This window comes from Rhinoraja longicauda, chromosome 12 (genome assembly GCF_053455715.1).
Source record: "Rhinoraja longicauda isolate Sanriku21f chromosome 12, sRhiLon1.1, whole genome shotgun sequence".
Lineage (NCBI taxonomy): Eukaryota > Metazoa > Chordata > Chondrichthyes > Rajiformes > Arhynchobatidae > Rhinoraja > Rhinoraja longicauda.
Genome location: NC_135964.1, coordinates 11,983,807 through 12,011,709, shown reverse-complemented (window position 1 = coordinate 12,011,709; position 27,903 = coordinate 11,983,807). Strand labels below are relative to the sequence as shown.

The 27,903-nt window shown below is 45.1% G+C and overlaps 1 protein-coding gene across 1 annotated transcript; it reads left to right on the top strand.

Annotated features, from left to right (window-relative positions):
• On the top strand, positions 1-27,487 carry LOC144598712 (uncharacterized). The gene is made up of 10 exons (XM_078409036.1): positions 1-169; positions 2,951-3,164; positions 9,106-9,270; positions 11,426-11,542; positions 12,419-12,591; positions 15,386-15,599; positions 20,015-20,179; positions 22,329-22,445; positions 24,197-24,326; positions 25,699-27,487. Exons 1-10 carry the CDS (start codon positions 17-19, stop codon positions 25,880-25,882), a joined length of 1,632 nt encoding a protein of 543 aa, XP_078265162.1. The 5' UTR covers positions 1-16; the 3' UTR covers positions 25,883-27,487.
• Positions 27,488-27,903: the final 416 nt, after the last annotated feature.

The following is a 27,903-nucleotide window of genomic DNA, read 5'->3' as shown; positions in this document are numbered from 1 at the left end:
TACATCCTTGAAGGCAATGATGATCAGCGTTAAGAACTCGCACATGGAAATAGCTCGAGGAGATCCTTTACGTTTGCAATGTAACTATAAAACCAACGCACCAATTAAAAACAATTTTAACATCGAATGGGTTCTAATCGAAGAGAAACCGAAGGAAGAGGAACCAGTGGTAAGCATTTGGCTCTGAGGTAGTACTACTTGAAATGGTGATGTCCATACACTCGAGATGGCCAGTTAATTCACAAGTTCCGTCACTCGGTGAGATTGTCTGTTGCCAACATACAGTGCCCTCCATAATGTTTGGGACAAAGACCCATCATTTATTTATTTGCCTCTGTACTCCACAATTTGAGAATTGTAATAGAAAAAAATCACATGTGGTTAAAGTTCGCATTGTCAGATTTTAATAAAGGCCATTTTTATACATTTTGGTGTCACCATGTAGAAATGACAGCAGTGTTTATACATAGTCCCCCCATTTCAGGGCACCATAATGTTTGGGACACAGCAATGTCATGTAAATAGAAGTAGTCATGTTTGATATTTTGTTGCAGATCCTTTGCATGCAATGACTGCTTGAAGTCTGCGATTCATGGACATCACCAGTTGCTGGGTGTCTTCTCTGGTGATGCTCTGCCAGGCCTGTATTGCAGCCATCTTTAGCTTATGCTTGTTTTGGGGGCTAGTCCCCTTCAGTTTTCTCTTCAGCATATAAAAGGCATGCTCAATTGGGTTCAGATCGGGTGATTGACTTGGCCACTCAAGAATTGACTGTTTTTTAGCTTTGAAAAACTCCTTTGTTGCTTTAGCAGTATGTTTGGGATCATTGCCTTGCTGTAGAATGAACTGCTGGCCAATGAGTTTTGAGACATTTGTTTGAACTTGAGCAGATAGGTTGTTACACTTCAGAATTCATTATGCTACCACCATCAGCAGTTGTGTCATCAATGAAGATAAGTGAGCCTGTACCTTCAGCAGCCATACATGCCCAAGCCATAACACCCCCACCACCGTGGTTCACAGATGAGGAGTTATGCTTTAGATCTTGAGCAGTTCCTTCTCTCCTCCATACTTTGCTCTTGCCAGCACTCTGATATAAGTTAATCTTCATCTCATCTGTCCACAAGATCTTTTTCCAGAACTGTGGTTGATCTTTTAAGTACTTCTTGGCAAACTGTAACCTGACCATCCTATTTTTGCGGCTAACCAGTGGTTTGCATCTTGCAGTGTAGCCTCTGTATTTCTGTTCATGAAGTCTTCTGCGGACAGTGGTCATTGACAAATCCACACCTGACTCCTGAAGAGTGTTTCTGATCTGTCGGACAGGTGTTTGGGTTTTTTTCTTTATTATAGAGATAATTTTTCTGTCATCAGCTGTGGAGGTCTTCCTTGGCCTGCCAGTCCCTTTGCGATTAGTAAGCTCACCAGTGCTCTCTTTCTTCTTAATGATGTTCCAAACAGTTGACTTTGGTAAGCCTACGGTTTGGCTAATGTCTCTAACAGTTTTATTCTTGTTTCTCAGTCTCATAATGGCTTCTTTGACTTTCATTGGCACAACTTTGGTCCTCGTATAGAGAAACAGCATTAAAAGTTTCCAAAGGTGATGGAAAGACTGGGTGCTGAGAGCTCTCTTATACCTGCATTAAGGAGGCAATTAAACACACCTGGGCAATTACAAACACCTGTGAAGCCATGTGTCCCAAACATTATGGTGCCCTGACATGGGGGGGGGGGGGGGGGGGGGGACTACGTATAAACCAACAGACATGGTGAAACCAAAATGTATTAAAAAAAACCTTTAATAAAATCTGACAATGTGCACTTTATCCACATGTGATTTTTTTTTTTCTATTACAAATCTCAAATTGTACAGAGGCAAATAAATAAAAGTTAGTTCTTTGTCCCAAACATTATGGAGGGCACTGTATTTCCAGCTTGTGCCTTATTTCTTAAATATCTTGGGCACGGCACAGTGGAGTTTGCATGTTCTCCCTGTGACCGTGTGGGTTTCTTCCCACATCCCAAAGGCGTGCAGGTTTGTAGGTTAATTGGTGCTCTGTAAATTGCCCCCAGTGTGTAGGGAACTGGATGGGAAATTGGGATAACATAGAACTGGTGTGAACAGGTGATCAATGGTCGGCGTGGACTCGGTGGGCTGAAGGTCCTGTTTCCATGCTGTATCCCTAAACCAAACTAAACACATATCCATTGCTTTTAGTCATAATGGATTTTCAAGTTGAATTTATTTTGTATGGGTGCAGTCTGTTTATGCTGAAAGGTTTCAGTGTTTTGTATCTCGGAACTGTCAATAAACATGGGCAGGAGTGTGTCCAATGTCTGCCCTCACCTCCCCGCCAACATCCAGTGGCTGTTCTCACCACCTCCACCCTGGGAACCAAGAAACTTTGAGGCCGGCCTGGCCCAGGTATCGCCATTGGTAGAGCACAGTTAAGCCTTAGCCCCCACTTCCACCGTATTGAGGTGTACAAGATCATGAGGGGCATGGATAGAGTGAACGCTCACTGTCTTTGTCCAGGGTAGAGGATTCTAAATCTAGAGGGCACAGGCTTAAGGTGAGAGATTTAAGAGGAATCTCAGGAGCAACTTTTTCACTTGCAGTGTAGTCCATATCTGGAGTGAGCTGCTTATGGAAGCGCGTACAATTACAATTTTTAAAAGACATTTAGACATATACTGTATGGATAGGAAAGGTTTCGACAGATATGGGCCAAATGCAGGCAAAAGGGGCTAAGTAGCGACAATTTGGTCAGCATGGACAGAATGTGCCGAAGGGTCTCAACTCGAAACGTCACCTATTCAGGTTCTCCATAGATGCAGCCTGACCTGCTGCGTTACTCCAGCACTTTGTGTCTTTTTTTTGTAAACCAGCATCTGTCATTCCTTGCGTCTGCTTTGTCCAATACTAAGTTCCACTGTTATTTTCATTAAGATCGATGTAATCCAGTACTTCTACAACGGAATATACATCATTGGAAAAAAGTACACGGGCAGAGTAAACTTTACAGGAGATGTCAATGAGGACGATTGTTCAATAGAGATCAAGCAAGCCCTGGTAACTGACACTGGAAACTATGCGATAGAAGTTATAACACCATTCGACTTGGAAGGCACCTGGAAAGAAACAGTGGATGTGATTGTATTGGGTAAGGGCTTTGGAAAAGATTCCTATGCAGATTTCAGCTTGCTTAGTAGTAATATGACATTACTAGCTTTCATGTAAAATGTCCAAGTCATAGAAACATAGAAAATAGGTGCAGGAGTAGGCCATTCGGCCCTTCGAGCCTGCACTGCCATTCAATATGATCATGGCTGATCATCCAACTCAGTATCCCGTACCTGCCTTCTCTCCATACCCCCTGATCCCTTTAGCCACAAGGGCCACATCTAACTCCCTCTTAAATATAGCCAATGAACTGGCCTCAACTACCTTCTGTGGCAGAGAAGTCCACAGATTCACCACTCTGTGTGAAAAAAAACTCTCATCTCGGTCCTAAAAGACTTCCCCCTTATCCTTAAACTGTGACCCCTTGTTCTGGACTTCCCCAACATCGGGAACAATCTTCCTGCATCTAGCCTGTCCAACCCCTTAAGAATTTTGTAAGTTTCTATAAGATCCCCCCTCAATCTTCTAAATTCCAGCGAGTACAAGCCGATTCCAGCGAGTACAAGCCGAGGTCTTTGAATGATATATCAAGGTTATATTTTAAAAACATAGCTTGCCATTCTTTACTCAATATCCTTGACATATTTCTTGAAGGTGACATCAGCCAGTGTGTTTTGCCTTGTAATGTTCTTTACATTCACAATGAGAATCATTAATGTCGGACAATTTTTCTATATGAGCAATGCTGCTGTGACCTTGTGTGTGGCTGAACAACAAACATTGGAAATGGCTCGTTAGACTCTACCCTACTTGACTGTAACCGCACAAACTTTGGGTCGCAGATTTTGCCATGAATATTAAAATGCAGTTTTGAGGTTGTTGTGATGTACCGTCAAGAGGTTTGTGCAGAGCGAAGAAGGGTCCTGACCCAAAACGACGCCTGTCCATTCCCTCTGCAGATGCTGCCTGAGTTCCTCCAGCACTCTACGTTTTATTCAGGATTCCAGCAGCTGCAGTTCCTTGTGCCTCCGGTAGTTTTGTTCTTCCCTTCTACACCTCTTTTCTGTGGCCTCTTGGTGAGTCATATTTTCTGAGCTAATTTGTTCTTGGTCTGTGGAGAGGTCCGTGGATGAAACGCGGGCATGTGGGGCTAGAGTAGATGGGGGCATGTCGGGCCAAAGGGCCTGTTGTCTTGCTGTATGAGTCTGACTCTAAGTGTGCAGTGTCGTTGTCCTCTGGCAACTCCCGAAACCTTTGGCCTAGACAGGGGTGAAGATTGCAATTGCCGCATTACTCCGGAGACACTTGATTCCCCCACCCCCAGTTCTCCATCCAGGTGTGGAATAACCGGTCTGCATATCTGAGCAACCAGTCAACTGCATCAAGCTGCTGGCAACTATTTTATTTGTTCTCGTTATGTGTGCATTGTGCAATTTACATCCCTAACTTCCCATGAAGTAGGAGGTCATTACAAGTTAATGACCTTGGGCAACTGATGTGGAACAGCCCACAGGAGCGGAGTCAATAGTCAATAGTCGTTTATTTGTTACATACACATAAATGTGTAGTAAAATGAAACATTACCCGCAGTTAAACAATAAGACCAATAAGATTAATCAATAAAAATGCAATAACACATACAATCACAACTAACACCAAACAAAAAGAAACATCCATCACAGTGAGTCTCCTCCAGTCCCTCCTCACTGTGATGGAAGGCCAAAAATGTCTTTTTCTCTCCCCTGCCGTCTTGTCCCGCGGTCAGGCTGTTGGAGTTGCCACGTCGGGGCGGTCGGGGCTCCCGATATTGAAGCCCCCGCTGGCGGTGAAAGGTCCACGGCCTATTTCAGGCCGCGCCGGATGGTGAAAGGTCCGTGGCGGGCCGACCCAAGCCCCGCGATTCGGGGCGGGCGAACACGCTGCCTCTGCCGCTGCCGGAGCTCCCGATGTCGGCCCCCATCCATGGGCCTGCGGGCTTCCGACGTCCACGCGGCCCGCGCCGGAGCCTCCGGAGACGAGTCGCAGCCGCTCCCGCAGCATTCGCAGGCAGCCAGCGCCGCAGGTGGTGAGTCCGGACCGCGGGCTCTGCGAACCAGAGACCCAGGTGGTCCCAGGTGCATGGCCGGTGGTAGGCCGCAACGGGAACGGAGACACGACACAGAAACAAAGGTCACGTCTCCGTTCGGGAGAGAGAATGTTACAGTTCCCGTTCCCTCCCCCCCCCCCCCCCCCCCAAAACATAACATACTGTTTTAACACTACATCATATTAAAACTACAGAGTGTGACAATCCCTTCCCCACTGCATGCGAGTGGAGCAGATAGATTTTCACAGCAAAATCTGTACAATAAGCGGGCAAATCTAATTACTGGAATTCATGCGGCCACATTTGCTATTTCCCGTAACATTCCCAGCCCATTTACCTCAATAGAGTTGTACAGCATGCCCCCTCCTTGGGTCAAACCTGGTTTTATAAGACTCAAGAGTGTTTTAATTGTCATCTGTACTGAAAACAGGACAATGAAGTTCTTACTTGCAGCAGCAAAACAGGCCTGTAAACACACAGCTCATGGAAAATACAATAAACAATAGAAAGTTAAATACATTTAAAAATAACCCCAATATTAGTTTAAAAAAGCCCAAAGTCCCTAGCGCAACCATTACAGGCTTCTGAAACGACTTGGGATATTTTACTATGTTAAAGGCACATTACAACAGTATAACAGTATAACAGTATAACAGAGCTTTATTTGTCGTTCGGTACCGAAGTACCGAACGAAACTACATAGCAGTCACAGAAAAAAAAAAGAACACAAGACACATAACCCCAACACAAACGTCCATCACAGTGACTCCAAACACCCCCTCACTGTGATGGAGGCAACAAAACTTCCCCTCTCTTCCCCACGCCCACGGACAGACAGCTCGTCCCCGACCAACCCGCACAGTCCCCGCACCGGGCGCTGAAACGTCCCGCGGCCGAACCGGGCGATGAAAGGCCCGCGACCAAGCCTTGCGCAGCTAAGTCCCGTGGTCGAGCCGCACCGGGCACTGTTAAGTCCGCAGTCCAGCGATGAAAAGCCCCGCAGTCGAGCTGCACCGGGCGGTGTTCAGCTCCGCAGCCGAGCTGCACCGGGCACTGTTAAGTCCGCAGTCGAGCCGCACCAGCGATGAAAAGCCCCGCAGCCGAGCTGCACCGGGATGTTAAGCCCCGTAGCCGAGCTGCACCGGGCACTGTTGAGTCCAGCGGCCGAGCCGCAGCGGGATGTAAAGTCCAGCGGCCGAGCCGCAGCGGGTGATGTTAGGCCCCGCAGCCGAGCCGCAGCCCGCGCCGTGAGGAAGAGAAAAGCCCCCCCCCCCTCCCCCACCCCCACCACCCCCTCCCACACATACACAACCAAAAAAATATACAAAAACCATCCCAACACCGACACTCAACAAAAAAAAAGACGGACAGACTGCTAGTCAGCCGCTGCCGTTAGGCGCCGCCACGAACAAATGCAGGATGTTACATATGGTTCCACTGGAAATATCCCATCCCGATGCATGACCCTGTACTAGAATTAGTAACATTGGCATGATCTTACCGCTTGAGACAGGGAATTGAAACCACTCCTTCACGTTGTAAATCAATGATTTGGTTGATGGCATTGATGGCTTTGTGAACAAGTATGCGGACAATACAAAGATAGGTGGAGGGGCAGACAGTGTAGAGGAAGCAGGGGGTCTGCAGAAGGACATGAACAAGTAGGGAGAGAGGGCTAAGAGGTGACTAGGCCATCCTCATTCTTTAGGGTTCCAGACCAGGACATCTGTGACGTCCTCATTCTTTAGGAGGGGTTCCCCTCCCATCATAGATGAGTCCCTCAATCGTGTCTCCTCAGTACCCCGCAGCTCTGCCCTTGCTCCCCCCCAGTTGCAACAGTCTCCCTAGTCCTTACCTTCACCCTTTAGCCATGGCATACAACACATAATCCTCTGAAATGTCCGCCACCTCCAACTCGCCATTTTCCCATCTCCACCCTTTTTGCCTTCCGCAGAGACCGTTCCCTCCACAACTCCCTGGTTAACATCCCTTCCCACCCAAACCACCCCCTCCCCAGGTACTTTCCCCTGCAACTGCAGAAGATGCAACACCTGTCCCTATACCTCCTCCCTTGACTCTGTCCAGAGATCCTGACCGTCCTTTCAGGTAAGGCAGAGGTTCACTTACATCTCCTCCAACCTCATCTACTGTATCCATTGTTCAAGATGTGGACTCAAACATCGGTGAGACCAAATGCAGACTGGGCGATCGTTATGCTGAACACCTTCGCTCAGCCTGCCTGAACCTACCTGACACTTTAATTCCCCTTCCCATTCCTACACAGACCTTTCTGTCCTCGGTCTCCTCCATTGTCAGAGTGAGATTAAACGCAAATCTCATATTTCACTTGGGCAGCTTATAGCCCAGTGGTATGAATATTAATTTCTCGCACTTCAGTTAGCCCTGGCATTCCCTTTATCTCTATCCCTTCCCCCACCCAAGTCGCACTAACTTCTCATTTTCACCCTACAAAACAGCTAAGTGGCCTGTTTCTTTTATCGTTACGTTTTTTGCATATCTTTTATTCATTCTTCTTTATCTCTCCACATCATCATCTATATCTCTCGTTTCCTTTATCCCTAACCAGTCTGAAGAAAGGTCTCGACCCGAAACGTCACCCATTCCTTCTCCCCACAGATGCTGCCTGTCCTGCTGACTTACTCCAGCTTTTTGTGTCTATCCAAGAAGTGACAGATGGAATACAGCGTAACAAAGTGTGGAGTTTGGTAGCGCAGTTTGGTTGTAAGAATAAAGGCGTAAACTATTTTCTCAATGGGGAGAGGATTCAGTAATCAGAGGTGTAAAGGGGCTTGGGAGTGATGGTGCAGGATTCCAAAATGCTCATTTGCAAATTGAATCGGTAATAAGGAAGGCGAATGCAATGTTAGCATTTATTTTGAGAGGACTGGAATACAAAAGTAGGAATGTAATGCTGAGACTTTATAGGTACTGGCCGCATTTGGAGTATTGTGAGCAATTTTGGGCACCATATCTGAGGAAGGATATGCTGGTGTTGGAGAAGGTCCAGAGGAGGTTTACAACAATGATCCTGGGAATGATTTTAGTTAACATATATGATGATATGATATGAATATATGTGATATGAATCTGTGGTATTCTCTGCCTCAGAAGGCAGTGGAGGCCGGTTCTCTGAATGCATTCAAGAGAGAGCTTGATAGAGCTCTTAAGGATAGCAGAGTCAGGGGGTATGGGGAGAAGGCAGGAACGGGGTACTGATTGAGAATGATCAGCCATGATCACATTGAATGGTGGTGCGGGCTCGAGGGGCCAAATGGCCTACTCCTGCACCTATTGTCTATTGTCTATGAGCGTCTGACAACACTGGGCCTGAACACACTGAACACAAGGATGAGGGAGAACCTTATTGAAACTTACCGAATAGTGAAAGTCCTGGATAGAGTTGATGTGGAGAGGATTTTTACCACTAGTGGGAAAGTCTAGGACCAGAGGGCGCAGCCACAGAATAAAAGGATGTACCTTTAGAAAGGAGATGAGGAGAAATGTCTTTAGTCAGAGGGCGGCGAATCTGTGGAATTAATTGCCAGATGGTGGTGGAAGCCAAGTAAATGGCTATTTTTAAAGCAGAGATTGATTGGTTCTTGGCTAGTAAGCGTGTCAAAGGTTACGAGGAGAAGGCAGGAGAATAGGTTTGGGAGGGAAGGATAGATCAGCCATGATCATTAGTCTGAAGAATGTTCTCCACCTAAAACGTCACCCATTCTTTCTCTCCAGAGATGCTGCCTGTCCTGCTGAGTTACCCCAGCACTTTGTGTCTATCTTCAACCATGATTGAAAGGCAGGGTAGGCTATGGGCCGAATGGCCTAATTCTGCTCCTATAACATGAACTTACAAACTTCTGTCTTTGATTTGCAGTTCCTCCAACGCCACCCATTTGTACGATAGATGGCAAGGCAGAATATGGGGAGAATGTCAAACTGACGTGCCACTCCGAGGAAGGGTCGCCCGCCCCTGTGTACTCCTGGCAGAGCTACAGCAACATTAATCAGCCACGACAACTGCCTCAAATGTCCATTCAGGGTTCGTAGCCTTTGTAAATATTCATCAAAACCTGCATGTGATCTGACTTAGCACACAGCTGTTTAACAGTCTGAAGAAGGGTCTCGACCCGAAACGTCACCCATTCCTTCTCTCCCGAGATGCTGCCTGACCTGCTGAGTTACTCTAGCATTTTGTGAATAAATACCTTCGATTTTTACCAGCATCTGCAGTTATTTTCTTATACCAGCTGTTTAACACATTGTGTCCCTCATGAAGCAGATACCAACTTGTGATTTGATTTCAATAGTGAGAATAACTTATTGAGGTACACAATGGTGCAGCAGGTCGAGCTGCTGCCTCACAACGCCAAAGACCTCGGGTACTGTCTGTGTGGAGTTTGCACGTTCTCCCTGTGATCGTGCAGGTTTGTAGGTTAATTGGCCCTCTGTAAATTGTTCCTCGTGTGTCGGGAGTGGATGAGAAAGTGGGTTAACATAGAACTAGCGTGAACGGGTCGACGTGAACTTAGTGGGCTGAAGGGCCTGTTTCCATGTTTCAATCAATCAATGATCGTACCCACTTCTTGGGCAATGTAATGCTGCATTATACTGTATCAGCATTCTGTTATCTATATACTAAAACTCTCGTTTGTCCGCTTGTTCCTGAACTACAGCCTAAATGGTGCACGATAGCATGACAATTTTAGGCCCACCTTACTCACCGTCGTCCCGTGGTCCCATGGAAGAAGTATCATTGAAATTGGTGTTATATTTTTTAAGTTATTCCCATTTTAAAGTTTCAAAAACCGCGCATGCGCAGTTGGGGCTCTTTTGATCTGGTACTTACGTAAGATGGCCGCCACGTGCGCAGAACAAACGCGTCCGCGCCTGCGCAGTTGGGGCCCATTGAGCAGGGCTCAGCTGCCTGTCTCTTGGGGGCGAGAGAGGCAGGCCTGGTGCCAGGGGAAGCAGCCGGGGCCTGGACGTGACTGGGTAACCGCTAGCCTGAGGTGAGCCAAGGGGAAAGGCGGCAGCGGTGAGGCCGGGCATTGGTGAAGGCCGAGGCCTGGCGCTAGGCCTGCCCTCGGCTCCCCTGTCCCCCCTGCCCCCCTCCTCTCCCCGGCCACCCAGTGTCCAGCAGCTCAGCAACAGTGGGAGAGCCGCAACCATCTACCACTGAACATCCCCGCACCGACAGGACTCTTTCCCCCCCCACCCCCCGCTCCACCAATGGTGGCTGCCCAGGCCGGGATGCTATGGCAACCACGGGTTGTTCCGAGGGGGGGGGGGGGAGAGGGAAGGGGGGAGAAGTGGGACTGGGGGAAGAGAGGGAGTGGGGGAGGAGGGAGTTCTGCACGAGTGCAGGAGGCAACCCGGGGAGGAGAGGGGGGGGTAGAGGGGGGGAATGGGGGGAGAGGGGGGGGAGTGGGGAATGGGGGGGGAGTGGGGAATGGGGGGGGTGTGGGTGGGGGGGGGGAAGGGGGGTGGGGGGGAGAGGGGAATGGGGGAGGAGAGGGTGCTGCACCAATGCAGGAGTGGTTTGGGCCCAACTTGGTCTAGTTTCCATTTAAATCTACACCTTGGCGAATTAGCTGAAAATTGGTCCTTATGTGAGTTTTCTTTCTATATATGTGTATTTGTGGATACATCACCAATCCACATCTCTGTTGTTAAATGATAATGTTTCCACTTTCAGGCAAAATAAACCTAAAACTACAGTAATTTTTGAAATGATCTTTTCTTAACTTCTGCTAACACCCCACTATATTTTCTCCAATGTAACATCTGCCATGAACAAACAAAAGCAGTGATCTAGAACATTCTTAAAGACACTTTTCAAAAACGTCATAACATTCTTACTGATATGTGCTGTTAAACTAAAATCAATTGAAATTGTGTTTATCACCAAAAATAAGCAGGTTTTAACAAATTAGACTGCCAGTTATGAATTGCTCGATTTAAAAGAATGAAAAATAAACAAAACAAGACAATTTAACAGTGCGAATGGTGCTGACGTCAATAAATTTAACAAAAAGACATCTGAACGCCTACTTACCTTTAAATTTTCAAACACAGCTCAATTTTGAGAGATGACAACATCATCCGCAAAGTAACACAATTAAAGGAAAAATAGTAATCGAGGACGAACTTAACTTAATTTAATATTCTAAAATATTTATTACTTTATTCTTTAGAGACAGATGGTTTAACATTAAAAAATATTTCAGCCAAGACTTCTGGCTTCTTCATTTGTACCTCGAAAAATAAGATCAGAGCTGCGTCCTGCAACATCACCTTAGCAGTAATGCCTCGTGAGTATCTGACGGAAGTCAAGCTGTTCAATTTTATTTGTATTAATTTATTTTGTTTTAATTTATCTGTACAATTGTTGCAGGTATTTTATGATGTGAAGTACAGCACTTCTATCTTTAGGATTTTTATTTCTAATAATCTAACTACACGAAGCACGCACGCAAAGTATTATGCTCAGTTCTGGCTCACCTCCTGTGGGAAACGTGCCATTAGGCTGGAAAGAGTGCAAGAGGAGATTTACAATGATATTACCAGGACTCTAGGGCCTGAGCTACAGGGAGAGGTTGGGCAGGCTAGGACTTTACTCTTTGGAGCGCAGGAGGCAGGTGGGTATGATCTTATAGAGGAGTATCAAATCATGAGGGGAATAAATAAGATAACGGAAATCATAAACTAGTAGACATGGGTTTAAGGTGAGAGGAGAAAGATTTAACAGGAACTTGAGGGGCAATATTTTCACAAAGGTAGTTGAGGCAGGTATGATAACAACATTTAAAAGACATTTGGACATGTACATGAATAGGAAGGGTGAAGAGGGATATGTGTCACATGTAGGCAAATGGGACCAGCTGAGATAGGGTATTGTGGTCAGCATGGACAGGTTGGGCTGAAGGGCCTGTTTCCGTGCTGTATGACAATAACTCGAATTATTTGACTGATCCACCCATGGAATTGTGAGGTTTTAGGGGACAGAGGGGAAGCCATTCGGCCCAAGCAACTCTACCGCTGCGCCACCGTGACCGCCCAGAGCTCCGTGGTGTCGGAGCTTTGTGTAGATCACAGATGATTTGAGAGAATGGTAAATGATATTTTAGAGATTCAGTTGGGCCTATAATTTGGCTAACATTTTTAATTCTCTTTTTTAAAATCTAAAGCACTTACATCCTTGAAGGCAATGATGATCAGCGTTAAGAACTCGCACATGGAAATAGCTCGAGGAGATCCTTTACGTTTGCAATGTAACTATAAAACCAACGCACCAATTAAAAACAATTTTAACATCGAATGGGTTCTAATCGAAGAGAAACCGAAGGAAGAGGAACCAGTGGTAAGCATTTGGCTCTGAGGTAGTACTACTTGAAATGGTGATGTCCATACACTCGAGATGGCCAGTTAATTCACAAGTTCCGTCACTCGGTGAGATTGTCTGTTGCCAACATACAGTGCCCTCCATAATGTTTGGGACAAAGACCCATCATTTATTTATTTGCCTCTGTACTCCACAATTTGAGAATTGTAATAGAAAAAAATCACATGTGGTTAAAGTTCGCATTGTCAGATTTTAATAAAGGCCATTTTTATACATTTTGGTGTCACCATGTAGAAATGACAGCAGTGTTTATACATAGTCCCCCCATTTCAGGGCACCATAATGTTTGGGACACAGCAATGTCATGTAAATAGAAGTAGTCATGTTTGATATTTTGTTGCAGATCCTTTGCATGCAATGACTGCTTGAAGTCTGCGATTCATGGACATCACCAGTTGCTGGGTGTCTTCTCTGGTGATGCTCTGCCAGGCCTGTATTGCAGCCATCTTTAGCTTATGCTTGTTTTGGGGGCTAGTCCCCTTCAGTTTTCTCTTCAGCATATAAAAGGCATGCTCAATTGGGTTCAGATCGGGTGATTGACTTGGCCACTCAAGAATTGACTGTTTTTTAGCTTTGAAAAACTCCTTTGTTGCTTTAGCAGTATGTTTGGGATCATTGCCTTGCTGTAGAATGAACTGCTGGCCAATGAGTTTTGAGACATTTGTTTGAACTTGAGCAGATAGGTTGTTACACTTCAGAATTCATTATGCTACCACCATCAGCAGTTGTGTCATCAATGAAGATAAGTGAGCCTGTACCTTCAGCAGCCATACATGCCCAAGCCATAACACCCCCACCACCGTGGTTCACAGATGAGGAGTTATGCTTTAGATCTTGAGCAGTTCCTTCTCTCCTCCATACTTTGCTCTTGCCAGCACTCTGATATAAGTTAATCTTCATCTCATCTGTCCACAAGATCTTTTTCCAGAACTGTGGTTGATCTTTTAAGTACTTCTTGGCAAACTGTAACCTGACCATCCTATTTTTGCGGCTAACCAGTGGTTTGCATCTTGCAGTGTAGCCTCTGTATTTCTGTTCATGAAGTCTTCTGCGGACAGTGGTCATTGACAAATCCACACCTGACTCCTGAAGAGTGTTTCTGATCTGTCGGACAGGTGTTTGGGTTTTTTTCTTTATTATAGAGATAATTTTTCTGTCATCAGCTGTGGGAGTCTTCCTTGGCCTGCCAGTCCCTTTGCGATTAGTAAGCTCACCAGTGCTCTCTTTCTTCTTAATGATGTTCCAAACAGTTGACTTTGGTAAGCCTACGGTTTGGCTAATGTCTCTAACAGTTTTATTCTTGTTTCTCAGTCTCATAATGGCTTCTTTGACTTTCATTGGCACAACTTTGGTCCTCGTATAGAGAAACAGCATTAAAAGTTTCCAAAGGTGATGGAAAGACTGGGTGCTGAGAGCTCTCTTATACCTGCATTAAGGAGGCAATTAAACACACCTGGGCAATTACAAACACCTGTGAAGCCATGTGTCCCAAACATTATGGTGCCCTGACATGGGGGGGGGGGGGGGGGGACTACGTATAAACCAACAGACATGGTGAAACCAAAATGTATTTAAAAAAACCTTTAATAAAATCTGACAATGTGCACTTTATCTACATGTGATTTTTTTTTTTCTATTACAAATCTCAAATTGTACAGAGGCAAATAAATAAAAGTTAGTTCTTTGTCCCAAACATGATGGAGGGCACTGTATTTCCAGCTTGTGCCTTATTTCTTAAATATCTTGGGCACGGCACAGTGGAGTTTGCATGTTCTCCCTGTGACCGTGTGGGTTTCCTCCGGGTGCTCCGGTTTCTTCCCACATCCCAAAGGCGTGCAGGTTTGTAGGTTAATTGGTGCTCTGTAAATTGCCCCCAGTGTGTAGGGAACTGGATGGGAAATTGGGATAACATAGAACTGGTGTGAACAGGTGATCAATGGTCGGCGTGCTCGGTGGGCTGAAGGTCCTGTTTCCATGCTGTATCCCTAAACCAAACTAAACACATATCCATTGCTTTTAGTCATAATGGATTTTCAAGTTGAATTTATTTTGTATGGGTGCAGTCTGTTTATGCTGAAAGGTTTCAGTGTTTTGTATCTCGGAACTGTCAATAAACATGGGCAGGAGTGTGTCCAATGTCTGCCCTCACCTCCCCGCCAACATCCAGTGGCTGTTCTCACCACCTCCACCCTGGGAACCAAGAAACTTTGAGGCCGGCCTGGCCCAGGTATCGCCATTGGTAGAGCACAGTTAAGCCTTAGCCCCCACTTCCACCGTATTGAGGTGTACAAGATCATGAGGGGCATGGATAGAGTGAACGCTCACTGTCTTTGTCCAGGGTAGAGGATTCTAAATCTAGAGGGCACAGGCTTAAGGTGAGAGATTTAAGAGGAATCTCAGGAGCAACTTTTTCACTTGCAGTGTAGTCCATATCTGGAGTGAGCTGCTTATGGAAGCGCGTACAATTACAATTTTTAAAAGACATTTAGACATATACTGTATGGATAGGAAAGGTTTCGACAGATATGGGCCAAATGCAGGCAAAAGGGGCTAAGTAGCGACAATTTGGTCAGCATGGACAGAATGTGCCGAAGGGTCTCAACTCGAAACGTCACCTATTCAGGTTCTCCATAGATGCAGCCTGACCTGCTGCGTTACTCCAGCACTTTGTGTCTTTTTTTTGTAAACCAGCATCTGTCATTCCTTGCGTCTGCTTTGTCCAATACTAAGTTCCACTGTTATTTTCATTAAGATCGATGTAATCCAGTACTTCTACAACGGAATATACATCATTGGAAAAAAGTACACGGGCAGAGTAAACTTTACAGGAGATGTCAATGAGGACGATTGTTCAATAGAGATCAAGCAAGCCCTGGTAACTGACACTGGAAACTATGCGATAGAAGTTATAACACCATTCGACTTGGAAGGCACCTGGAAAGAAACAGTGGATGTGATTGTATTGGGTAAGGGCTTTGGAAAAGATTCCTATGCAGATTTCAGCTTGCTTAGTAGTAATATGACATTACTAGCTTTCATGTAAAATGTCCAAGTCATAGAAACATAGAAAATAGGTGCAGGAGTAGGCCATTCGGCCCTTCGAGCCTGCACTGCCATTCAATATGATCATGGCTGATCATCCAACTCAGTATCCCGTACCTGCCTTCTCTCCATACCCCCTGATCCCTTTAGCCACAAGGGCCACATCTAACTCCCTCTTAAATATAGCCAATGAACTGGCCTCAACTACCTTCTGTGGCAGAGAATTCCACAGATTCACCACTCTGTGTGAAAAAAAACTCTCATCTCGGTCCTAAAAGACTTCCCCCTTATCCTTAAACTGTGACCCCTTGTTCTGGACTTCCCCAACATCGGGAACAATCTTCCTGCATCTAGCCTGTCCAACCCCTTAAGAATTTTGTAAGTTTCTATAAGATCCCCCCTCAATCTTCTAAATTCCAGCGAGTACAAGCCGATTCCAGCGAGTACAAGCCGAGGTCTTTGAATGATATATCAAGGTTATATTTTAAAAACATAGCTTGCCATTCTTTACTCAATATCCTTGACATATTTCTTGAAGGTGACATCAGCCAGTGTGTTTTGCCTTGTAATGTTCTTTACATTCACAATGAGAATCATTAATGTCGGACAATTTTTCTATATGAGCAATGCTGCTGTGACCTTGTGTGTGGCTGAACAACAAACATTGGAAATGGCTCGTTAGACTCTACCCTACTTGACTGTAACCGCACAAACTTTGGGTCGCAGATTTTGCCATGAATATTAAAATGCAGTTTTGAGGTTGTTGTGATGTACCGTCAAGAGGTTTGTGCAGAGCGAAGAAGGGTCCTGACCCAAAACGACGCCTGTCCATTCCCTCTGCAGATGCTGCCTGAGTTCCTCCAGCACTCTACGTTTTATTCAGGATTCCAGTAGCTGCAGTTCCTTGTGCCTCCGGTAGTTTTGTTCTTCCCTTCTAATAACACCTCTTTTCTGTGGCCTCTTGGTGAGTCATATTTTCTGAGCTAATTTGTTCTTGGTCTGTGGAGAGGTCCGTGGATGAAACGCGGGCATGTGGGGCTAGAGTAGATGGGGGCATGTCGGGCCAAAGGGCCTGTTGTCTTGCTGTATGAGTCTGACTCTAAGTGTGCAGTGTCGTTGTCCTCTGGCAACTCCCGAAACCTTTGGCCTAGACAGGGGTGAAGATTGCAATTGCCGCATTACTCCGGAGACACTTGATTCCCCCACCCCCAGTTCTCCATCCAGGTGTGGAATAACCGGTCTGCATATCTGAGCAACCAGTCAACTGCATCAAGCTGCTGGCAACTATTTTATTTGTTCTCGTTATGTGTGCATTGTGCAATTTACATCCCTAACTTCCCATGAAGTAGGAGGTAATTACAAGTTAATGACCTTGGGCAACATGTGGAACAGCCCACAGGAGCGGAGAGTGTGACAATCCCTTCCCCACTGCATGCGAGTGGAGCAGATAGATTTTCACAACAAAATCTGTACAATAAGCGGGCAAATCTAATTACTGGAATTCATGCGGCCACATTTGCTATTTCCCGTAACATTCCCAGCCCATTTACCTCAATAGAGTTGTACAGCATGCCCCCTCCTTGGGTCAAACCTGGTTTTATAAGACTCAAGAGTGTTTTAATTGTCATCTGTACTGAAAACAGGACAATGAAGTTCTTACTTGCAGCAGCAAAACAGGCCTGTAAACACACAGCTCATGGAAAATACAATAAACAATAGAAAGTTAAATACATTTAAAAATAACCCCAATATTAGTTTAAAAAAGCCCAAAGTCCCTAGCGCAACCATTACAGGCTTCTGAAACGACTTGGGATATTTTACTATGTTAAAGGCACATTACAAATGCAGGATGTTACATATGGTTCCACTGGAAATATCCCATCCCGATGCATGACCCTGTACTAGAATTAGTAACATTGGCATGATCTTACCGCTTGAGACAGGGAATTGAAACCACTCCTTCACGTTGTAAATCAATGATTTGGTTGATGGCATTGATGGCTTTGTGAACAAGTATGCGGACAATACAAAGATAGGTGGAGGGGCAGACAGTGTAGAGGAAGCAGGGGGTCTGCAGAAGGACATGAACAAGTAGGGAGAGAGGGCTAAGAAGTGACTAGGCCATCCTCATTCTTTAGGGTTCCAGACCAGGACATCTGTGATGTCCTCATTCTTTAGGAGGGGTTCCCCTCCCATCATAGATGAGTCCCTCAATCGTGTCTCCTCAGTACCCCGCAGCTCTGCCCTTGCTCCCCCCCAGTTGCAACAGTCTCCCTAGTCCTTACCTTCACCCTTTAGCCATGGCATACAACACATAATCCTCTGAAATGTCCGCCACCTCCAACTCGCCATTTTCCCATCTCCACCCTTTTTGCCTTCCGCAGAGACCGTTCCCTCCACAACTCCCTGGTTAACATCCCTTCCCACCCAAACCACCCCCTCCCCAGGTACTTTCCCCTGCAACTGCAGAAGATGCAACACCTGTCCCTATACCTCCTCCCTTGACTCTGTCCAGAGATCCTGACCGTCCTTTCAGGTAAGGCAGAGGTTCACTTGCATCTCCTCCAACCTCATCTACTGTATCCATTGTTCAAGATGTGGACTCAAACATCGGTGAGACCAAATGCAGACTGGGCGATCATTATGCTGAACACCTTCGCTCAGCCTGCCTGAACCTACCTGACACTTTAATTCCCCTTCCCATTCCTACACAGACCTTTCTGTCCTCGGTCTCCTCCATTGTCAGAGTGAGATTAAACGCAAATTGGAGGAACAGCATCTCATATTTCACTTGGGCAGTTTATAGCCCAGTGGTATGAATATTAATTTCTCGCACTTCAGTTAGCCCTGGCATTCCCTTTATCTCTATCCCTTCCCCCACCCAAGTCGCACTAACTTCTCATTTTCACCCTACAAAACAGCTAAGTGGCCTGTTTCTTTTATCGTTACGTTTTTTGCATATCTTTTATTCATTCTTCTTTATCTCTCCACATCATCATCTATATCTCTCGTTTCCTTTATCCCTAACCAGTCTGAAGAAAGGTCTCGACCCGAAACGTCACCCATTCCTTCTCCCCACAGATGCTGCCTGTCCTGCTGACTTACTCCAGCTTTTTGTGTCTATCCAAGAAGTGACAGATGGAATACAGCGTAACAAAGTGTGGAGTTTGGTAGCGCAGTTTGGTTGTAAGAATAAAGGCGTAAACTATTTTCTCAATGGGGAGAGGATTCAGTAATCAGAGGTGTAAAGGGGCTTGGGAGTGATGGTGCAGGATTCCAAAATGCTCATTTGCAAATTGAATCGGTAATAAGGAAGGCGAATGCAATGTTAGCATTTATTTTGAGAGGACTGGAATATAAAAGTAGGAATGTAATGCTGAGACTTTATAGGTACTGGCCGCATTTGGAGTATTGTGAGCAATTTTGGGCACCATATCTGAGGAAGGATATGCTGGTGTTGGAGAAGGTCCAGAGGAGGTTTACAACAATGATCCTGGGAATGATTTTAGTTAACATATATGATGATATGATATGAATATATGTGATATGAATCTGTGGTATTCTCTGCCTCAGAAGGCAGTGGAGGCCGGTTCTCTGAATGCATTCAAGAGAGAGCTTGATAGAGCTCTTAAGGATAGCAGAGTCAGGGGGTATGGGGAGAAGGCAGGAACGGGGTACTGATTGAGAATGATCAGCCATGATCACATTGAATGGTGGTGCGGGCTCGAGGGGCCAAATGGCCTACTCCTGCACCTATTGTCTATTGTCTATGAGCGTCTGACAACACTGGGCCTGAACACACTGAACACAAGGATGAGGGAGAACCTTATTGAAACTTACCGAATAGTGAAAGTCCTGGATAGAGTTGATGTGGAGAGGATTTTTACCACTAGTGGGAAAGTCTAGGACCAGAGGGCGCAGCCACAGAATAAAAGGATGTACCTTTAGAAAGGAGATGAGGAGAAATGTCTTTAGTCAGAGGGCGGCGAATCTGTGGAATTAATTGCCAGATGGTGGTGGAAGCCAAGTAAATGGCTATTTTTAAAGCAGAGATTGATTGGTTCTTGGCTAGTAAGCGTGTCAAAGGTTACGAGGAGAAGGCAGGAGAATAGGTTTGGGAGGGAAGGATAGATCAGCCATGATCATTAGTCTGAAGAATGTTCTCCACCTAAAACGTCACCCATTCTTTCTCTCCAGAGATGCTGCCTGTCCTGCTGAGTTACCCCAGCACTTTGTGTCTATCTTCAACCATGATTGAAAGGCAGGGTAGGCTATGGGCCGAATGGCCTAATTCTGCTCCTATAACATGAACTTACAAACTTCTGTCTTTGATTTGCAGTTCCTCCAACGCCACCCATTTGTACGATAGATGGCAAGGCAGAATATGGGGAGAATGTCAAACTGACGTGCCACTCCGAGGAAGGGTCGCCCGCCCCTGTGTACTCCTGGCAGAGCTACAGCAACATTAATCAGCCACGACAACTGCCTCAAATGTCCATTCAGGGTTCGTAGCCTTTGTAAATATTCATCAAAACCTGCATGTGATCTGACTTAGCACACAGCTGTTTAACAGTCTGAAGAAGGGTCTCGACCCGAAACGTCACCCATTCCTTCTCTCCCGAGATGCTGCCTGACCTGCTGAGTTACTCTAGCATTTTGTGAATACCTTCGATTTTTACCAGCATCTGCAGTTATTTTCTTATACCAGCTGTTTAACACATTGTGTCCCTCATGAAGCAGATACCAACTTGTGATTTGATTTCAATAGTGAGAATAACTTATTGAGGTACACAATGGTGCAGCAGGTCGAGCTGCTGCCTCACAACGCCAAAGACCTCGGGTACTGTCTGTGTGGAGTTTGCACGTTCTCCCTGTGATCGTGCAGGTTTGTAGGTTAATTGGCCCTCTGTAAATTGTTCCTCGTGTGTCGGGAGTGGATGAGAAAGTGGGTTAACATAGAACTAGCGTGAACGGGTCGACGTGAACTTAGTGGGCTGAAGGGCCTGTTTCCATGTTTCAATCAATCAATGATCGTACCCACTTCTTGGGCAATGTAATGCTGCATTATACTGTATCAGCATTCTGTTATCTATATACTAAAACTCTCGTTTGTCCGCTTGTTCCTGAACTACAGCCTAAATGGTGCACGATAGCATGACAATTTTAGGCCCACCTTACTCACCGTCGTCCCGTGGTCCCATGGAAGAAGTATCATTGAAATTGGTGTTATATTTTTTAAGTTATTCCCATTTTAAAGTTTCAAAAACCGCGCATGCGCAGTTGGGGCTCTTTTGATCTGGTACTTACGTAAGATGGCCGCCACGTGCGCAGAACAAACGCGTCCGCGCCTGCGCAGTTGGGGCCCATTGAGCAGGGCTCAGCTGCCTGTCTCTTGGGGGCGAGAGAGGCAGGCCTGGTGCCAGGGGAAGCAGCCGGGGCCTGGACGTGACTGGGTAACCGCTAGCCTGAGGTGAGCCAAGGGGAAAGGCGGCAGCGGTGAGGCCGGGCATTGGTGAAGGCCGAGGCCTGGCGCTAGGCCTGCCCTCGGCTCCCCTGTCCCCCCTGCCCCCCTCCTCTCCCCGGCCACCCAGTGTCCAGCAGCTCAGCAACAGTGGGAGAGCCGCAACCATCTACCACTGAACATCCCCGCACCGACAGGACTCTTTCCCCCCCCACCCCCCGCTCCACCAATGGTGGCTGCCCAGGCCGGGATGCTATGGCAACCACGGGTTGTTCCGAGGGGGGGGGGGAGAGGGAAGGGGGGAGAAGTGGGACTGGGGGAAGAGAGGGAGTGGGGGAGGAGGGAGTTCTGCACGAGTGCAGGAGGCAACCCGGGGAGGAGAGGGGGGGGTAGAGGGGGGGAATGGGGGGAGAGGGGGGGGAGTGGGGAATGGGGGGGGAGTGGGGAATGGGGGGGGTGTGGGTGGGGGGGGGGAAGGGGGGTGGGGGGGAGAGGGGAATGGGGGAGGAGAGGGTGCTGCACCAATGCAGGAGTGGTTTGGGCCCAACTTGGTCTAGTTTCCATTTAAATCTACACCTTGGCGAATTAGCTGAAAATTGGTCCTTATGTGAGTTTTCTTTCTATATATGTGTATTTGTGGATACATCACCAATCCACATCTCTGTTGTTAAATGATAATGTTTCCACTTTCAGGCAAAATAAACCTAAAACTACAGTAATTTTTGAAATGATCTTTTCTTAACTTCTGCTAACACCCCACTATATTTTCTCCAATGTAACATCTGCCATGAACAAACAAAAGCAGTGATCTAGAACATTCTTAAAGACACTTTTCAAAAACGTCATAACATTCTTACTGATATGTGCTGTTAAACTAAAATCAATTGAAATTGTGTTTATCACCAAAAATATGCAGGTTTTAACAAATTAGACTGCCAGTTATGAATTGCTTGATTTAAAAGAATGAAAAATAAACAAAACAAGACAATTTAACAGTGCGAATGGTGCTGACGTCAATAAATTTAACAAAAAGACATCTGAACGCCTACTTACCTTTAAATTTTCAAACACAGCTCAATTTTGAGAGATGACAACATCATCCGCAAAGTAACACAATTAAAGGAAAAATAGTAATCGAGGACGAACTTAACTTAATTTAATATTCTAAAATATTTATTACTTTATTCTTTAGAGACAGATGGTTTAACATTAAAAAATATTTCAGCCAAGACTTCTGGCTTCTTCATTTGTACCTCGAAAAATAAGATCAGAGCTGCGTCCTGCAACATCACCTTAGCAGTAATGCCTCGTGAGTATCTGACGGAAGTCAAGCTGTTCAATTTTATTTGTATTAATTTATTTTGTTTTAATTTATCTGTACAATTGTTGCAGGTATTTTATGATGTGAAGTACAGCACTTCTATCTTTAGGATTTTTATTTCTAATAATCTAACTACACGAAGCACGCACGCAAAGTATTATGCTCAGTTCTGGCTCACCTCCTGTGGGAAACGTGCCATTAGGCTGGAAAGAGTGCAAGAGGAGATTTACAATGATATTACCAGGACTCTAGGGCCTGAGCTACAGGGAGAGGTTGGGCAGGCTAGGACTTTACTCTTTGGAGCGCAGGAGGCAGGTGGGTATGATCTTATAGAGGAGTATCAAATCATGAGGGGAATAAATAAGATAACGGAAATCATAATCTAGTAGACATGGGTTTAAGGTGAGAGGAGAAAGATTTAACAGGAACTTGAGGGGCAATATTTTCACAAAGGTAGTTGAGGCAGGTATGATAACATTTAAAAGACATTTGGACATGTACATGAATAGGAAGGGTGCAGAGGGATATGTGTCACATGTAGGCAAATGGGACCAGCTGAGATAGGGTATTGTGGTCAGCATGGACAGGTTGGGCTGAAGGGCCTGTTTCCGTGCTGTATGACAATAACTCGAATTATTTGACTGATCCACCCATGGAATTGTGAGGTTTTAGGGGACAGAGGGGAAGCCATTCGGCCCAAGTATGGAAGTACTTTAGTCCAAGTATGGAAGTACTTTAGCCCAAGTATTGAAGTACTTTAGTGGGCCCCAGTTCCCAGCCCTCACTTCATAGTCTTGTTGGTCACCACTCCCCAAGTGCTTGGGCACACACTTTTTAAAATGTCATGAACACCGACATCACTCTCCTGAAGGTAGCAAATTCCAGACCTCTATTCCTTTAATCCTTCTACCAAAGAACTTGTATCCATACTCCCTGGTTATTGATCCCTCTGCCAATGAAAATGGGCACTTCCTCTTCACTCTGTCTGGGCCTCTCAACTTTTTACACCTCACTTGCATCTTCCCTCAGGCTTCCTTGTTCCATATAATCCTGGCCTGGCCAAACTTACCTCAGCACATAAACTGCACCCTTAAAAATCTCCTCTGCCTTATCCCACTTATGCTTCCTCATTTTTCCTGTGGTGGCCAGAACTTGTACATCGTCCTCTAGCTGTGATCCAACATAGTATTTTATACAGTTCTCTTCCCTTCTCTTGTGATCTCCTTATATTGAGGAAGCCAAATATCCCAAACTTTGCTTGAAGAACCTTTCCTACTTATCCTGGTACCTTCAGGGATATGAGGGCATATACCCCAAGATCCCTCTGTTCCTCCATACCCACCGTTTATTGATTATTATTCCTTCTCCCTGTAGACTGCCCAGCTGATTTTGGTGTCATGTTCAAATAACGTAATCAATCCAGATTTTTGACGATATACCCCAAAAACCAAGAATCTTACTCCCAAGTCCTGGAGGGACAGACCACCAATCACCATATCACCCACCCATCTGTTCCTCTCGCCTTCCCCATTAAACCTACTGTTTTTAATCCAATGCCACTTTCTCTGGATCCACTGGGATTTGACCAATCAATTGCTGAACAACTTCATCAAATGCGGTATCCTCACCATGTCTTCTTGATACTTCCTTTCAAAAAAGATTAAAGTTATCCAGACAATCTTTCTTTAGCGGGCCTTGACTGCAGTGAATGTAACTGACTGTTTTCTTTTATTTTGTAGCATCCATGGGCATTGGATTTTATGGTGCTATTATTGGGGGCGCAATGGGTGTGCTAATTATCCTTGGCATCATCATTTACTGCTGCTGTTGCCGAGGTGAAGAAAAATTACCCGAAGATTCTGAAATGGAGTAAGTATAATTGAACACTGACACGAGTGACACAAGGAACTGCAGATGCTGGTTTACAGAAAAAAGGAACAAAGTGCAGGAATAACTGAGCCAGTCAGGCTGCATCTCAGAAGAACATGGATAGGTCTCATTTTGGGTCTGGACTCTTGTAGTCAAAGTTGATACTCTCTATCCTTAAAATAAGAAAATTGATTTTTTTTTAACTTAGACAGGCAGACAGCACCTTAGTTTATCATCAAAGTGCAAGGTGTTGCATTTTGTTAAGTCCAACCAGGGTAGGACCTTCACTGTAAACAGCAGGGGCCTGGAGAATGCTGTGGAGCAGAGGGATCTAGGAGCGCAGGTACAGAGTTCCTTGAAAGGGGCTAATCCAGTGAAAGGCTTGGATAGAGTGGATGTGGAGAGGATGTTTCCACTAGTGGGAGAGTCTAGGGCCAGAGGTCATAGCCTCAGAATTAAAGGACCTTCCTTTAGGAAGGAGATGAGGAGGAATTTCTTTACTTAGAGGGTAGTGAATATGTGGAATTCATTGCCACAGAAGGCTGTAGAGGTCAAGTCAGTGGATATTTTTAAGGCAGAGATAGATTCTTGATTAGTACGAGTGTCAGGGGTTATGGGGAGAAGGCATGAGAATGGGGTTAGGAGGGAAATAAATGATTGAATGGCAGAGTAGATTTGATGGGCCGAATGGCCTAATTCTGCTCCTATCACATGAATTTATCACAGGTAGACAGGGTAGCAAAGGTGGCTTTTGCTGCATTGCCCTTCTTTAGTCAGGGAAAAGGGTACTGAAGGTGAGATGATTTTATACCCCTCTATAAGATCACCCCTCAGCCTCCTGTGCTCCAAGGAATAAAGTCCTAGCCTGCTCAACCTCTCTCTGTAGCTCAGCACCCCCCCCCCCCCCCCCCCCACAAGTCTTGGCAACATCTGCTTCAAGTGGATCAAGGGGGTGGAGAAGGGGAGAAGGTACATGGAAAGGTTGTGGTCCCACCTGCCAGAAGATACCTGCAGCCCACAGCAGCCAGGCAATCTATCCCACTGGACTCCCAAACGCTCGTCAATGTGTGTGGGGTGTCCATAACTTGGGGGTCCGTACACCGGAAGGACCTGTATGTAAAGACACAAGTATATGAGTGATGACTCGGATAGGAAGTTTACCAATACAAGTACCAACTTGATGAATAAGCTTTCACCAGTTCCCCATTCCGTGTTAAAGAATATTTTATGGATATGCAGGGATATGAATAATCTGCAGGAAGGTAAGTGATCGTCGTGCCAGTGTTCACCACAGACGTTGTGGGCTGAAGGGCCTGTTCTTGTTCGGTACTGTTCAATGTTCTATAAAGAGGTCAATGTTGCATTTTTACAGGGATGCACTCTATAAGGAAGAGGACCCAGCAGAACGAGATCCCAAAAGGGATGATAATGCAGGAACCTACCGTGAGGATGATCTACACGAGAATGCTGGCAGGAACTCTCCGCATACCACCGTCAGACATCCACTGGTGCCACCCAACAAACCCACATATGTCTCCGATGACAATGAAGTGTGAAACAAAGGCTGCTCTTCAATTATCTTTACTTCAACGGGTGACATAATTTGTGTCGTGAAATTACAAATCAATTGAGTTATGGGGTGGCTTCAGTTAATAACAAGGCGATTACATTTAAGTAGGTGAGCCATTTAAAAAATATATTCTTTTGTATAGGTTTGCCACTGGCTTCCAAATACTGCTTCAGATTTTGATTTCTTCTTGAAAGTGCAGGATTTATTTTTATCATGTTGAATCCAGCAGCATATCCTGCTATTTCTTTAAAAGTGCATCACTTTCCTGTTTAAAAAAATATACAAATGTTGGCTGTTGAATATTTTTCGCAATATTAATTATTCATGTTTTATGATCTTCTAAGTCAAAGATATCCTTCCTTTCGAGTTTGGTTGTTTAAGGCTTTTCTTTATTGATGAAATGTGAGGCTCATAAAAGTTCAAAGAAATGCTTCGAGTTTTAGTTCAATGAAAGCTGAACAGAAAATGTGTTCCAAACCAGTCAGTGTTCAGATAGGAGAAACTCATGAGATCACTCAGTGATTGACAAAGAAATAAAGGTTGATGCGAGGATGCAGTACTTTAAGTCGTGCCGAGCACCAGATATGGCTTCAATAAACATGCTTCAAAAGGGGACTGGATAAAAGAATGCAAGAACCTTGCTGAGAACTGGGGAACAGACTAATGGAATCACAAGAGGTGACACAAGGAGGAGCAGATGCTGAAACTTTGATCAACCGTGCTGGAGAAACTCAGCATGGCAGGCAGCCTCTGTGGAAGGAATGGACAGATGGCATTTCAGGTCAAGAGTTTCTTCAGACTGGAGGGATGTTGGGAGATAGGAAAAGGGGGCAACACTGGGAAGAACGGTCCCGACGTGAAACTATGTCTGTTCATTCCTTCCACAGATGCTGCTTGGTCTGAGTTACTCCAGCACTTTGTGTCTTGCTCAAGGTGAATGGAAACACTGCATCTGCAACACACTCAGTGGGCTGAATATTTCCCCCTGCTGTATTATCCAAAGAAAATAACTAGATAAAATGACAGCTAGTCATTTGTTTTCTTAACTAGTTGTGGTATTACTGATTATTTCTTCATTGTGACAATAATCATAATTACAAACAGACATATTAGCCACTTAACACAAACTGTTTATTAACAATTCCTGGCGTCCTAAAAAATGTGATTTTCTTTTTTTTTTTACCATTTTCTGAATACCTTGACAATTCTGTAAATTTTAGGGTGGAAGGGGACAGGAAGGTATACGGCATTTGCAGGGCTTGGAATTGTTTGAGTGGCCAGACTGATCTCAGAGTATTATATTTCATGCCCCGAGTAGAAATTGCATTGATAATGAGCAACTTAGACTCAAGCCATCAGGTTATACAATCGGTACAAAGTCCCAACTGTGAAGAGAGGTTTCTATTGGTGTTTGTGGTTTCTGTACTATTCACAAGAGCTTTTATAAAATAAAACATTGAAATTAGTTTGACTCGCTTAAGAGTAAAATGAATTGTAACTTTGAATTCAACAAGTAGTAATCAGAATGAAACTTTGTTATATGGCAACATTATGCATTTGTTTTTTAGATTTTTTACTATATTAAAAGGGCTGTGGGTGAAATATCTTCTATTGTGTGCACTGCTTTCACAAATCCACCATGACGTAGGGAAATGATTTGAAGTGTGAGTGGCATTAATTATTGTTGAATTTTAAACTGTGTACACTTATGATGGCTGGACAAAGCTGCCTTAATTATTGAATGAGAAAATTAATATACTAATTTGATGGCATCAGTTATCAAATTCAGATTAGGTTGTGAGTAGGCAATGAAATTCCTTGTTCAGAGTAAACAGTATACACAGTCATTATATATGCAACAAGTGCAAAACAGCACAATGGTGCAGGATTGTAGTGCAAAAAAGTGCCTTGTGAGCCAGTACAGACATGATGGGTTGAATGGCCTCTCTCTGTGCTGTATGTATTTAGGTTTGCCTTCAGCCTTAATGTTATTCAAGGTATTGCAGA